Source organism: Gallus gallus, chromosome 3 (assembly GCF_016699485.2).
Source record: "Gallus gallus isolate bGalGal1 chromosome 3, bGalGal1.mat.broiler.GRCg7b, whole genome shotgun sequence".
Classification (NCBI taxonomy): domain Eukaryota; kingdom Metazoa; phylum Chordata; class Aves; order Galliformes; family Phasianidae; genus Gallus; species Gallus gallus.
In genome coordinates, this window is record NC_052534.1 from 41486640 (window position 1) to 41499923 (window position 13284).

The 13284-nt window shown below is 50.0% G+C and overlaps 1 protein-coding gene across 3 annotated transcripts; it reads right to left on the minus strand.

Annotated features, from left to right (window-relative positions):
• Window positions 1-929: 929 nt before the first annotated feature.
• LOC112532200 (ankyrin repeat domain-containing protein 26-like) lies at window positions 930-6454 on the minus strand. 3 transcript variants are annotated; one of them, XM_040698137.2, is made up of 8 exons: window positions 6195-6441; window positions 5611-5692; window positions 4762-5487; window positions 4261-4413; window positions 3830-4135; window positions 2441-2650; window positions 1712-1938; window positions 930-1097 (listed from the first exon to the last, which is right to left on the minus strand). In XM_040698137.2, exons 1-8 carry the CDS (start codon window positions 6242-6244, stop codon window positions 1088-1090), a joined length of 1764 nt encoding a protein of 587 aa, XP_040554071.1. In that variant the 5' UTR covers window positions 6245-6441; the 3' UTR covers window positions 930-1087. The 3 variants fall into 3 exon arrangements, 2 of the variants coding, with proteins under 2 accessions (XP_040554071.1, XP_025005117.2); XM_025149349.3 differs by having other exon boundaries at window positions 4762-5692; window positions 6195-6443; XR_005858688.2 differs by lacking the exons at window positions 930-1097; window positions 1712-1938 and having other exon boundaries at window positions 2514-2650; window positions 3205-4135; window positions 4762-5692; window positions 6195-6454.
• Between the last annotated feature and the right edge of the window lie 6830 nt (window positions 6455-13284).

Sequence of the window (13284 nt, forward strand, 5' to 3'; positions counted from 1 at the left end):
GGTTCCTCCGCTCCTCTCTTGTTAGCCTCCTTTGACACTTTCAAACCCATTTATTTCATCATGTAACCTCACCAGCAGGCTGAGCATATCATCTGCCTGCTTGCACCTCATACAGCTCTCCTCGCTGCTGCCACAGGATGCAAATGAAAGACACAGGCGCTCTGTGGAGAGGCCTGAACAGCCACGTGTCTGCCTTGGAATTCAGTCTGTGTTTCTGCATCCTTCCTGATTTGTTCAGATGCCCTGGCTCTCTATGGGGCGGGCATTGCGAGTGGGGTCCCTACTCTGGGAGGATGACAATCCTGGACTTAGAGGATGATGGCCCTACACATAGCGGGCGATAATCACCTACCGAATTTACTTCTCCGGCCTGCAGGGTGCTCACCTCCCTGATCCGACTGCCACGCCACCTGCCACACCATGCCCTGCGTACAGGTAATGGTTGCTTGTGCTCTTTACGGGCTGCCTTTGTACGCGCAGGGAGATGACGCTGTCCCTTTTGGTTCTACCCACGTTGCATCCAGGACACCTCTAGTCAGGGACCGGCCAGTATGGTGGTCACTGTCTGTCTTAGTGAGGCCTTGAATGTGACCAGGACTGGGCTCATTATATGCTGGAAGAAGGACTTGAGTGTAACGGCCAGGCAACAAGAGGACGGTGGTGGGGTGGAAACACACTGTCACAGGAAGCCACCAAGGAGAGGAGCTACGCTCAGCCTCATTCTCAAGGAAAAGTCTTCATGGGAACGTGGCTGAGACTGAAATCGGAACAACCAGCAACCAAGAGAATAATCACTAAAACTAAGGAATCATCTGTTATCCTAAAAATGAGGTTTGGGGCCCTGAAATGAGACTCTGCATCTTTCAGGTGAAACCTTGAACCCTCAGCATGGAGGGCTGTGGCTTAAAAATGAGTAAACCCCTTCCACAAACTGTCGGATGTATTTATTTCAGCTTCAAAAGTTTAGCTCAAAGCACTGTTGTATGACTGTGTTGCCCTGAACGCAGCATCCCGGACTTGATTAATTTTTGTGGAAGGTCCTTCTTGAGCATTCTGAGGAGAGGTCCCAGCAGGCCGGACTTCACGTTCACCAGTGACTGCGAGAGAAAACACGAGGGCCGATGTTAGTTGAACGGCAGATGGAGCGCAAAGAATCAATGGAAAACTCTAGGGTGTGACAGGAGAGTGCAAAGATCTGGAGAGATTGGAAGCCAGCAGCAGGGAAACAAAGGAAGACAGGGACACAGACAAAGCAAGATTTTTCACGTAAGAATGCAGGAGTGTTTCCCTCCTTCCAGTGAAAACTCAAACCGAAGAGGTGCCATCATGACCAAGGCTGCAAGCAGTATTTCTATCTCATAGTAATCATAATTCTTTTCTACTAGAGGTAAGGAAAGAGCAGAAGATTACTGATAATCCTTACATGAAAACTAACTGATTTTTTTCTGTAACTTCAAAGTCAGAAAGGGAAAAGAAAACAGTCCTCAGGGACAGGAGGGATCAAAGCGTGCTCTCGTGAGGAGTATTCTGCCTTGAACGGGTATCCATCACGTGGACTGGAATCGAGACAAGGATGTTGGATGGAAGAGCCTTGACAAGAAGAGGCATGTGGTATTATGTGAGGGAAAACCAACCCACCAATCAAACAAATGACAGCCACCACCACCACCACCACCACCACCAAGAAAAGGAACAAAATGTTTGCACTTACTCATCGTACTTATTTGCAAGGCTTCTTCTAATGTCCTCACCCACCAGGAACAGTTTTTCTGACACGTCTAGCCCTGCTTGCCAGTGTGCTATTTGCCGCAAGCTCTCCTGATGCATGCTTTGGGCTCTCTCCATTTCTGATGTCAGAGCTGCAATTCTCTGCCTCTGCTGCTTTCTAAACATTGCTTCTGCGGCGTTGATCTCCTCTAGCCTGCTTTGAGAGGCTGCCTGCATCAGAAGAAGACAATGCAACTTGAAGAAACCGGAAGAGGCAGACAGCGTCACCTCCGTGTGCCCTTGCAGCCAGTTCCCATACCCAATGGAAACAAGATAGCCCTGCTCAGTGAAGGAACCATGCTTCCTCCCTACCATCAACACTCATGAGAGAAGTCAGAAACGACTACGTCTTTCTGGGTTTTTTTTTGCCTCATAAAGAACCACACCTGCTCTTTCTGCTGTTCTTACATGAAAGCTAGTACTGAGCCACCTCCAACTGTATATGGAAGGGGATGAGGAAAAGGCTGCATATTTCTTATGCACCAACGACACACGACACACGCAGAGGCACTTTCACACATCTCTCTCCAGCTCTCCAGCTTCCCTACAAGGAAGCCAGAGGCACTGCGCTAACAACGAGAACTAAACGTCTAACAGAAAATGCCTAAAAGCAACGAGCACAGGAACAAATCAATGCAGTGAGGATACAGATAGAAACGGCACATCAGTTTACCGGAACAAAGCGGCTGGGCTCTGGCTTCTGCCCCATTTCTTTTGGGGCTCCTCCTTCGTGCCACCTTCTATTCTGTGAGAATGGGCTACAGCCCACTGCAGTGGCCTGTGGGCGATATTGGTGAACCAGGTCTTGCAGCGCTCGATTTGCCATTTCTAGCTCCAGTGACTTTTGCCGTTCCATCTCCAGCTGTATGGAGAGTTCAAGCACCTGGATGCAGCGGAAAAAACAATCTCCCTTAATCAGAGTGCTCTCAAATCCCCACATTCTGGGCAACTCATTCAGATGTGTGTGTTGATGGAGGCCCTAGCTTAATCCACCGAGGCTGTATTTTTTGCCAAAGAAAAGAGGTGTGTTTTCTCTAACGCAAGCACGACTTTCTAGTCTCTGCTGAGAAGACTGCTGCAGTCTCCACCCTTTCCTACTTTCCAGAGTGGCTCCATGGCAAAGGCACTTGTCTCCTTCAACAGAATTATGCAACTCCCACGCCTGTGAACTCATGCTTCTGCCACAGACCTCCCTGGTGACAGCTAGGAGGAAGGGCAGAGAACGGGCTGTGTCCCAGCAACAGTCAGCGCAAGTGCTTTGCATGTTCCCCATCTCCTGAGCTGAAATTGTTCCTAGGGGAGGAAGACGGCAGGCGCTGATATTTTCATCCTGAGTTATGGTGGCACCAGCGGGCAGTGGACAAGAAGAGCGGTCCTGTTCTCTGCCGGCACTTTCACTGCAAACCTGCTGGCTGGCCCCTTCTCATTTGCACACACCTCTGCTAATGTCCTTCCAGCGTGGGGGAAGAGGCAGCAAGGGGGTACTTTTGTTTCTCAAGAACGCCACTAACAGGGAACAAAGATCTCATTTTTGTGCCGAGATTGAGAGAACTTGCAAACAGAGCAGCTGAACTCTGAGACACTTTGTGGGGGCGTGCCTTGTGATGTCACAGAACGGCCACAACATCGGGAACGGCATCAGAACAGCAGCGAGCCTCGAAGGAGGACAAGCTGCTGCGCTCTTCCTTCCCTGGATGCTGCTCCCGAGGCACTGCTTTGCCCCTCACCCTGAAAATGAGGTCCCCGAGAAGCTGCTTGTGTTCTGTGAAGGGAAAGGCGGGGAGGCAAGGAGAGTAACGTACGCTAGGGCCCAAGTAAGAGCTTCCACTGCCCCTTTGCAGCACGGGATTGCCTCTTTCTTGTGACTGAAAGCAGCTGGCTTTGTTGATGTTTCAGAGCAGATCATGCTGTGATCTGGAAAACCACCATGAACGATGACGTAACTTTTACTGCTTTCAGACAAACGTGTCCTGCGCTTGTTTTCAGACTATTTCTTCTCCTGCACTACTGAGGGGAAAAGAACTGCTTAACCTATGCCAACACGCTCACAGGCATTGCATACCTTGACATTAGCCTTGTCCATGTCTTCCTCCAGCTTCGAGATGTCGTTCTTCAGGTGACGGCAGTAATCTTCAGAAAGCTTCCGAGAATTTTCTGACATTGACTGCTTTCTGAAACTATCAGCAAGTTTCTCTTGCATTTCTTCTTCACGCTTCTTTCCAATCTGCACTGATGTTTTATAATCTGCCACTGCAGCCTCTACACGCTGCTTGAGAACAGCCTCCTCCATCCGCAGCTCCTCATTTGCCCTTTTTTGCAGCAGCAACTCTGAGTGTTCCACCTTTAGCTGTGCAGAAAGGTCACACACCTGCATGCAGTGGAAAAACAACAGCATCCTATGTTTGTTCCCAGCTTATTTCTTCCCTTTCACTAGTTGGAGGAAATGGACAGCTTCACCCGTATGAACGTGTTCACAGGTGTTGCATTGCATACCGTGGCATTAGCCTTGTCCAAATCCTCTTGCAATTTGGAGATTTTGTTCTTCAGCGAGTCGCATAAGTCGGCAGAAGTTTTCAGGGATGCTTCTGCAATCTGCTGCTTTCCGACAGCCTCGGTAAGTTCTTGTTGCAGCTGTCTGGCTGTTCTCTAGAGAAACAATGGTGCAGGAGTGTGAAGTAAACGGTAAAAAGCTAAAGCTTGCATTTTTATTTTCGCTTGCTAGTTCCCATACTTAGATCATTTTTTTGAGTGAACTGCAAAGGGAAGAAAAGTGGTAGAGGAGAATTGCCCGACCCTCACCGGGGTGTAGAGCTGGCATTCGCCACTTGCCAAATGGCAGCAGAAAGGGAACAAAACAGAGGCAACCCGAGGGACAGGTAGCTCGTAGCCGGTAAATTCTAGAAGCGCCAGATGACTTTGGGAGCTGCTCTACTTCAGTGTCCATCTGACCTTTTCTTCTACTTGGACTGTCTCGCGCTTAAAGACATCACTCACCGCTCTTGCCTGGCTGGTCTTGAGCGCATCATCCAGCCGCTGACGGAGTGAAAGGTTTTCACGTTGGAGCTGGGCCACTTGTTCCTGCAGAACTTCCTTCTCTGCACTTTCTTTTCTCGGTTCACCTTTTGCAAGGTGTGAAGCACGGCATTCCTTTGCCTGCCTCTGGGCCTGGAACAGTGCTTTTTCTGTCGCTTCTAAAACCAACGTCTTTTCCTTGAGCATTTCTTCCAATTGCTCCAATTGTCTCTTTTGCCTACGAGCTTTACTTCTGGATTTCTTCTGCTGCTGAGACGAGGTCTTGTTGCTTTTTTGCAACTCAGAGATGTTCCCAGAGAGGCCTTCTAGGCAGGAAGGCCATCGCTCAGGTTGTCTCTTAAATCCTTGCTTAGCGTCGTTTGCTGAGCACGAGTAACTTTCAAAGGTCTCGGTGAGACTGAGCGGGGCAGAAGTTACCGCTGCTACTCCATCTGTGATGGAGAAACCGAGCGGGGCAGAAGTTACCGCTGCCACCCCATCTGTGTTGGAGAGATCGTGCAGGGCAGAAGTCACCGCTGCCTCCCCATCTGTGCTGGAGAGATCGTGCAGGGCAGAAGTCACCGCTGCCTCCCCATCTGTGCTGGAGAGATCATGCGGGGCAGAAGGTACCGCTGCCACCCCGTCTGTGATGGAGAGATCATGCGGGGCAGAAATTGCCACTGATACTCCATCTGCGCTGTCCTCTGCCTGTTCCAAGTATAGAAATAGAATAGAAAGAAAGAAAGAATAGAAACTGTCAACACTTAAGGAAATCGGCTCAAAAGAGGATGCATTGGCAAGCATTTTATAAAGCCAGAAGAAGACCGTCACCTGCTTCACTTCAGATTCCAAAGGGCCTTCTCCCTGACTTTCCTGCTCTGTGCAGTCCATGGGGTGCACGCGAGCACTCCACCTAGAAAGACAGAAGGCACGTTCAGTTGCGCACGCTGCCTATTGCACTCCTAACGGCCCTTTCTTGGCCACCCGTTCCAGACTGACAGCAAGCTGGGAGAGAGCAGCACACACTTGCTAGTACACACTTAAATGCTGTTCTCCTGTATGCTACGGTTTATCAGCAAGCTCTTCCTCAAAGCAAGACTGCTATGAAAGACACAGCACGCTTTACTCCCAGGGGTGCTGACAGCCCACAGTAGCCCCAGGCAGCCTCTCTTCCTGCTTCCAGCTGATACTGGCCAATGGAGGCAGGAGATGGAGGGGGTGACCGGAGGGGAAGAAATGATGTCTAGAACGGGTGTCCAGTCATTCTGGGAGGTATATGTGTGCAGGATGGGCTATGTGCAGGGAGGCCAAATTTGCCTGTGGGCTGAGCTGCCATCATCAGGACACGTGCTGATTTTGCCAGGCTTTTAAGCACACCTAAGCGCCCTCGAGAACAGAAACCAGCAGGCACAGACCTTCTCCGTGTCTTTCTCAATGTCCGGAAAAACTTCCGGATCTTCTCCATGATCCGTCAAGACTGGGCACTACCACCAGCACCACCAACACCACCAGTGCCAACACTGCCAGTACCTGCACCAGCACCAGCACCAGCACCAGCACCTGCACTAGCACCTGCACCAGCAGACACTGTGCTTGTGGGGGCTGTGCTTGTGGGGCCCCAGGTCTGCTGAGCGCTTTATGACATCACAGAGGGCTCTGTGACTCTTGGTGACGTGAACTGCCAGTTGCCAGGGCTAGCAGTGCCACTGTTCCCTTTGTAAGGCCCTTGGGGCAGAGGGAGGGGCACATGTGTTCATACCATGTATGCATTTAACAGGGCAGCGTGGCCAGAGGAAGCAACCCCTCGCGTACCTCCAGGAGTACGGGATGCCCAAGGTTGCTGCTCCAAATCTCTTGTTCTGCTGTCACGCAGAGCCCCTCCATTCCCTGCGGTGTGTCTTCATGCCTTCTCTACCACCCTGGCTGCGAGCGCCGTGTTGCCCTGATCCCCTTAGTTCACATGCACATCCCCTTCAGTCCTTTCCGCAGCATTCCAGCGTCCTCCCATTCCCCTTTAGGGATGGATGTCTGGAGTCCCTTAAGCATCTCTTCCAGGCATGCTTACGTCCTTTCTGCTCCCTTCCAGAGCTGCTGGCGTAGCCTCTGCTCCCTCCCGGCATGCTCTCATGCCTTCCACTTCCCATGGCCAAGCTCCTCTCTCTCCTCGTCACACGCTCTCCCCTCTGCCTTTCCGTAGCCCTGTGCTCACCTTAAAAATGAGCTGGTGGACTGTGGAATGAGGCTGTAACCCCTGAAAACGGATAGGGATCCGGAGTGAAAAAGGGGACTTTGGAGCCTGCGGCGAAGCTTTGGGTTCCCTGGCTGTCCGGATCTTGAACAATTTCCTTATATTACGAGCATATACACCGATTCGTTGGTGTGTTCGGAACAGCATTTCCCCGTTATACCCTGAAAACATCGGTCCTATTTGTAACATATTGTTTCCCTTTTGAGAAGAAATAGACCAAGAATAAACATTTGTGAATACAATGCAGAGAAGTGCTATTTTTCTTCTCTTCACTGGGGGGACACCAGCACACATCGGTGAGCTGGTAGAAACAGGGAAGGGAAACGTCCCTGTGGAAAAAAAAGAGCCACTCTCAGGAAAGAGAAAGGCAGTGTCACGCACAACAAGGGAGCGGGGTCTCTGTCTGGGAAGAAAGCAGCAGCGTGGTGCAGTGTACGTTCTGAAGAGGAAGCTGTACTGAACCCTGAGGGAGCGCTGTACTGCTCTAGGCACATTACTCCCAGAACAAACAGTCCCACGCCAGCTCTGCTATTTCTGCCCAGTTTTTCAATGGGTAGCGTGAACATAGCCTGGCATGGTACCTGCGATGTAACATCCAGGTGTGTTGCAGACAATTACTTTTACGCATCCCAGGCCTGACACGGTGCTGATGTTCACACAGCGAGGCCAGAAAGGCCATTGACACTTTGCCCGAGTCCTCACTTGGTTTTAAGTTGAGACTTCTGGAGCTCCTACTGGCCCAAACACTGAAGTATTGAAGACTTATGAACAACTCTATGTTTCTTCCAGAGTGTTTTGCCTATCCTGGGGACACATAGATACGTAGCAAGCAGGAAGAATCATGACGCTTCACTGGGAGGACTGGTGCAAAGAAGCTCACAATGACCCCTTCGCTAAACTAATTGAAGTTTCACATGCTCAACAACATGAATTTGTTTCCACTCCCTCCTGGATGATGCCACTCCTGAGCAGAGCACGTTTTGTTGCTTCTTGTCACAACAAGTCTTTTGGAAAAGCAAAATATCTATGTTGTAGCTAAGAAGTTTCCACTCCTTCTGCCAAGGGGAATTCAATTCATTGGCATTTCTTTCCCATATTCCCAGACAGATACATTGGCAGAACTGCCAGGCTGAACTAAGGCTAAGAATTGAACAACCAGCTACCAAGAATGTAATTAATAAAACTGGGGGGTTATCAAAGGCCTGTTAAAGCCCTGCCTGTCCCTGCCCACACACTAGGCCCTCCCCACCATGTCCCGTCCCTAGGTCCCCGTGCCATCCCTGGAGCGGTCAACCCCTGCCCCAGCAGGGCCATGATAGGGCCAGGATCCAGCACCCCACAGCCCTGTCCACCAAGCTGGGTCCACCTGTGGGAGCATGTCCTGGTGCAGCCTCGATCCAGCTCTGTACCGAAGGCTTTGGGCCTGGAAAATATGTCCTAGGACTCAAAAAGTCATCTTTTGATGCAAAAATGAATCTTGAACCCTGAAATGAGGCTGCTGTTGCTAAGAATGAGAATTTGAGCCTGAAATGAAACTCGAAATAAGTGTGGCTTTATACCCTTAAAATGGGGCTTTGATCTGAAGAGGACGGTTTGGCCCGTATATATAGGCTAAGCACAGGCATAGGGAAATTGAATCATAGAATCGTTGAATGGCTTGGGCTGAAAAGGACCTCAAAGATCAGGTAGTTTCAACCCCCTGCCGTGGGCAGGTTGCCAACCACTACACCAGGCCGCCCAGTGACACATCCAGCCTGGCCTTGAATGCTTCCAATGACGGGGCATTCAAGGAAGGTGGCCTGAATGAATCCACGTGTCTTCACAGAAGTAATGGTGGAAACTTCTAAAGCTACTTTATTGCCCAAATCAGCTCATACTTATACAGAAATACAGGTACACGCGGCAACTTATAATTGGTTAGCACACAGAAATCACGCATCTTGCTCGTTAGCTATTGGTACAGCATTAATCATCACACGGCTTTTTCACTGTTCTTCACATTCCACTGTCTTGATCTCTTCCCAGGCTAGCTACCCCCTTATCTTAACTGAAGCCTCCGTTTTTCTTCCTGCTTTGACAGCTTCAAGGTCTCACAGCCTGGGTTGTGCACATAGCACTCGAGTTCACAAATTCTTGCTCCCTGAGCCACCCTCCTACAATTCCCCCTTTTTCTTTTGCACAAGCCAGGTAGTATGAATCACATCTTGAACCATTTTTTGCTAGCATTACAGTAAGCAAGGCACGATTATCAGCACACCAATCACAGTCTATAATAATACACTAGATTTGTGTTACACACTTCTACAAAGCATTCCTCATCAGTAAGCTAAGACCACACAGCACACGAGTATTAACTACAGTTTCAGTATCCCGATGAATAAAATGCCACAGCCCCCACACTGGATCAATAACTGTACCCGACCCCACAATTAGTGCACTTCTGATTCTTGTAACTGCTAATAGCTCCTGGCAGTTCCCAGTGTCCAAGAGGCCTTCCCGATGAGATGTTTTCTGTGATCTGCTAAGGGAATACCAGCCGCAGCTCGGGAGTCACGGCACTGTAAAAGATGTCTTGCACACCATGCAGCTGTTGCTCGCCGGAATTGCTGTTGTTGTCGTCGAGTTGAGATGGGTTGTTGATGTTCGGGGCTGGCTTGGTCCATTTACTGGGAACCCATAATGGGCCAGATCCTGTGGAAACACAACTATAACCTCTACCATTAAACAATAGTGGAGCAGGACCCTCCCACATGCCAGTGGTAGGGTTCCTATACTGAACCTTCACTGAGGGAGTAGACTGCATATGAATCTGATTATGATGTATAATTACAGGAGCTAATTCTGCATATCCTACTAAGCTAAGGAAATTAAGGGAAAAAAGGACTCGTGATAATCTCACAACTGGATCAATCTCTTCCTCCTGCTTCTGTTACGTTAGGTATTCTTTAATAGTTCTATGACCTCTTTCAATCATTGCTTGACCCGTGGGACTATGAGGAATTCCAGTGACATGCTTTACACCCCCCATCTACAAGAACCTGCAAACCCGACCTCCCGTGTACGTCAGACCACTGTCTGTTTTTATCTCCTGAGGCACGCCCATGACTGCAAAGCAAGCTGTCAAATGCCTCACTACACGGATTGCCTTTTCACTATCCTGTGCCGTAGCCCATACCATTATAGAAAAAGTATCAATGGATACATGCAAATATTTTAACCTCCCAAATTCTGGCACATGAGTGACATCCATTTCCCAAATCTCACAGGCATGTAAACCCTTTGGATTAACTCCTAGACCTAGGCTAGACCCATGCTGTGAACAATGAGAGCATGCCCGCACAATGCCCTTTGCTTCTGTATATGTCAGGCCGCACTGGCGCCTCAATGCCTTCGCCGAGATATTTACTGACTACTTGTCTGTGAGTTAGACTTTACTTTTTAAATGTATCTAATTTGACTTGTCTTTCTCCTCGTTTCAACACAGATATTATGTATGTCTTGCTTCAAGTATCTGGAACCTTCTGTGGTTCTTACAGACAATTTCTAGTTGTTCCGAGATGGTTTGTGTCAGGGCTTTCAGACGCTGTGCTTTTCAATCCATGCAGTTTGCCTCAATATTTTTCATCGAATCATAGAATCACCAAGGTTGGAGAAGACCTACAAGATCATCCAGTCCAACGTCCCACCCATCACCAATAGTTCTCACTAAGCCACGTCCCTCAACACAACATGCAAACGTTCCTTGAACACCTCCAGGGTCGGTGACTCCACCACCTCCGTGGGCAGCCCATTCCAGCGCCTGACCGCTCTCTCAGAGAAGTAGTATTTCCTAACGTCCAGCCTGAATCTCCCCTGGAGCAACTTGAGGCCAGTAACCAGCTAGATTTGTTTCCCGAGTCAGCTCTGAGAGAGTCAGTTCTGAGGGGATCAACCCTGTGTTTTTCTCACAAATTCAACATAGAGTTACTCCACCAATTTATCTCCTGCTCACACTCTGCGATACCCCTTAATCTCTCAGCCTCCCCCTTGAGCTTCACCACCACACTGAACAGACCATCCACCTGCTCACACCTCACACAGGTGGAATCTCTGCTGCCTGTCACTGGCAGCAAGAGGGTTGGGCACTCACTGCAGCCAGAGGCTTGAGACAGCACATTTTTAGGCAGGCACGCTGAGTCGCTGTGTTCTTTCTTGGCAGGGCTTTCTGCCCGGTGGACACCGTTGCTAAATTTGCTGTCTGGAAGGGAGCCGATAGGTGAATCAGTCTCCCGAGTAAGCAGAGATACTCCCCCTCCTCAGTCTCCCTGCCTGAGTGTGCCTCATCACATTCACTGCTGCCTGGAGCTGCATGGAGGCAGCATGGATCATAGTTCCCAGACACTGAGCAGTTGCGGTTAACATGACAACAACCCTTCAGGTAGTTATAGAGAGCAATAAGGTCTCCCCTGAGCCTCCTCTTCTCTAGACTGAACAATCCCAGCTCCTTCAGCCGCTCCTCGTAAGGCCTGTGCTCCAGACCCCTCACCAGGGTTTGTTGCCCTCCTCTGGACACGCTCCAGGGCCTCGATGTCTTTCTTACAGTGAGGGGCCCAAAACTGGACACAGTACTCGAGGTGCGGCCTCACCAGTGCTGAGTACAGGGGGATAATTACTTCCCTGCTCCTGCTGGCCACACTATTTCTGATACCAGCCAGGATGCCACTGGCCTTCTTGGCCACCTGAGCACACTGCTGGCTCACGTTCAGTCTAGCGTCAATCAGCATCCCCAGGTCCATTTCCTCTACACAGTCTTCCAGCCACTCTGCCCCAAGCCTGTAGCGTTGCCTGGGGTTATTGTGGCCAAAGTGCAGGACCCGGCATTTGGTCTTGTTGAATCTCATCCCACTGGCTTCAGCCCAGCTATCCAGTCTATCCAGATCCCTCCGTTGGGCCTCGCTACCCTCAGGCAGGTCAACACCTCCAGCCAGCTTGGTGTCATCTGCAAACTTACTGAGGGTGCACTCAATGCCCTCATCCAGGTCATCGGTAAAGATATTAAACAGGACAGGCCCCGGCACCGACCTCTGGGGAATACCAGTCGTGACCGGTCGGCAGCTGGATTTAACTCGACTCTCTGGGCCCGGCCCTCCAGCCAGTTCCTTACCCAGCCAAGAGTGCATCTGTCCAAGCCACGGGCTGCCAGCTTCCGCAGGAGAATACTGTGGGAGACAGTGTCAAAGGCTTTGCTGAAATCTAGGTAGACTACATCAACAGCCTTTCCCTCATCCACCAGACGGGTCACTAGATCATAGAAGGAGTTGGTCAAGCAGGACCTGCCCTTCGTGAACCCATGCTGGCTAGGCCTGATCCCCCGGTTGTCCTGCACGAGCCTCCCTCAGGACAGTCTGCTCCGTAATCTTCCCCGGCACCGAGGTCAGGCTAACAGGCCTGTAGTTCCCGGGATCCTCCCTGCAGCCCTTCTTGTAGATGGGAGTCACACTGGCAAGCCTCCAGTCTAATTCTGAAGGGGCACTATCTAATTTCTATATACTATACCGTTATCAAAAAAGAATTATTAATCAAATATGCTCTTAGTTACCCCAGTACACATTTCTTTAGGGGGAATTTTGAGTTGCAGAATTTTGAAGGGGACTGTCATTCCAAAACCCAACAGAAATGGAGGAAACGGCATCTATACACTGCAGATAACATTACACTGAAATTGCGTTTCCATTCGAGAGGGATGGGCACAGCTTGGCGAGGTAAATGCCTGCAGCCCTAATGGGAAAAAGCAGTGCCCTGAAGAGTGACTTGCTCATCTCAAGCAAAACAAAACAAAGCAAAACAAAAACTTGCTAGGGGATCTCTGTGACTGTGTGATTCTGCATGCAGGCTACGGTTCCCCAGTCTTAATCTGTCTTTAGGATACCAGTTGTCTGGGAACACCAGTACATGAATGTATCAAGCTGTGAGGTGCTCGTAGTTTTGTTTGTGGCAGTGTTCGGAAGAAAAGCAAAGACGTAGCCAGTTTTTGCCCACTCTGAGCAGATTCCCGGTGGGCTTGCACAGCATTATGGGGTCACACCACGGGTACTGCTGGAGCAGGCAGAAGGGAAACTGCAGAAATACGTGTTGCAGTGTCAGCAGTGCTTGCCTGTTACAGAGATCCAAGATAGAGTAGACCAGCTGCTTAGCTGGTCCCAGCCCCACCACCCCACAGGCAAAGACTGCCAGAGCAGAGATCTTCACACAACGCATAGCATTAAAGAAACTCCAAA

Excerpts from the sequence above, each read along its gene's own strand:
- LOC112532200 (XM_025149349.3), bottom strand. The coding sequence starts at position 6,244 with ATGGAGAAGATCCGGAAGTTTTTCCGGACATTGAGAAAGACACGGAGA. Across the intron at positions 4,414-4,761 it reads AGACCAGCCAGGCAAGAGCG|AGAACAGCCAGACAGCTGCA; the intron begins GTGAGTGATGTC and ends TTGTTTCTCTAG. Across the intron at positions 4,136-4,260 it reads TGGACAAGGCTAATGCCACG|GTGTGTGACCTTTCTGCACA; the intron begins GTATGCAATGCA and ends CACTGCATGCAG.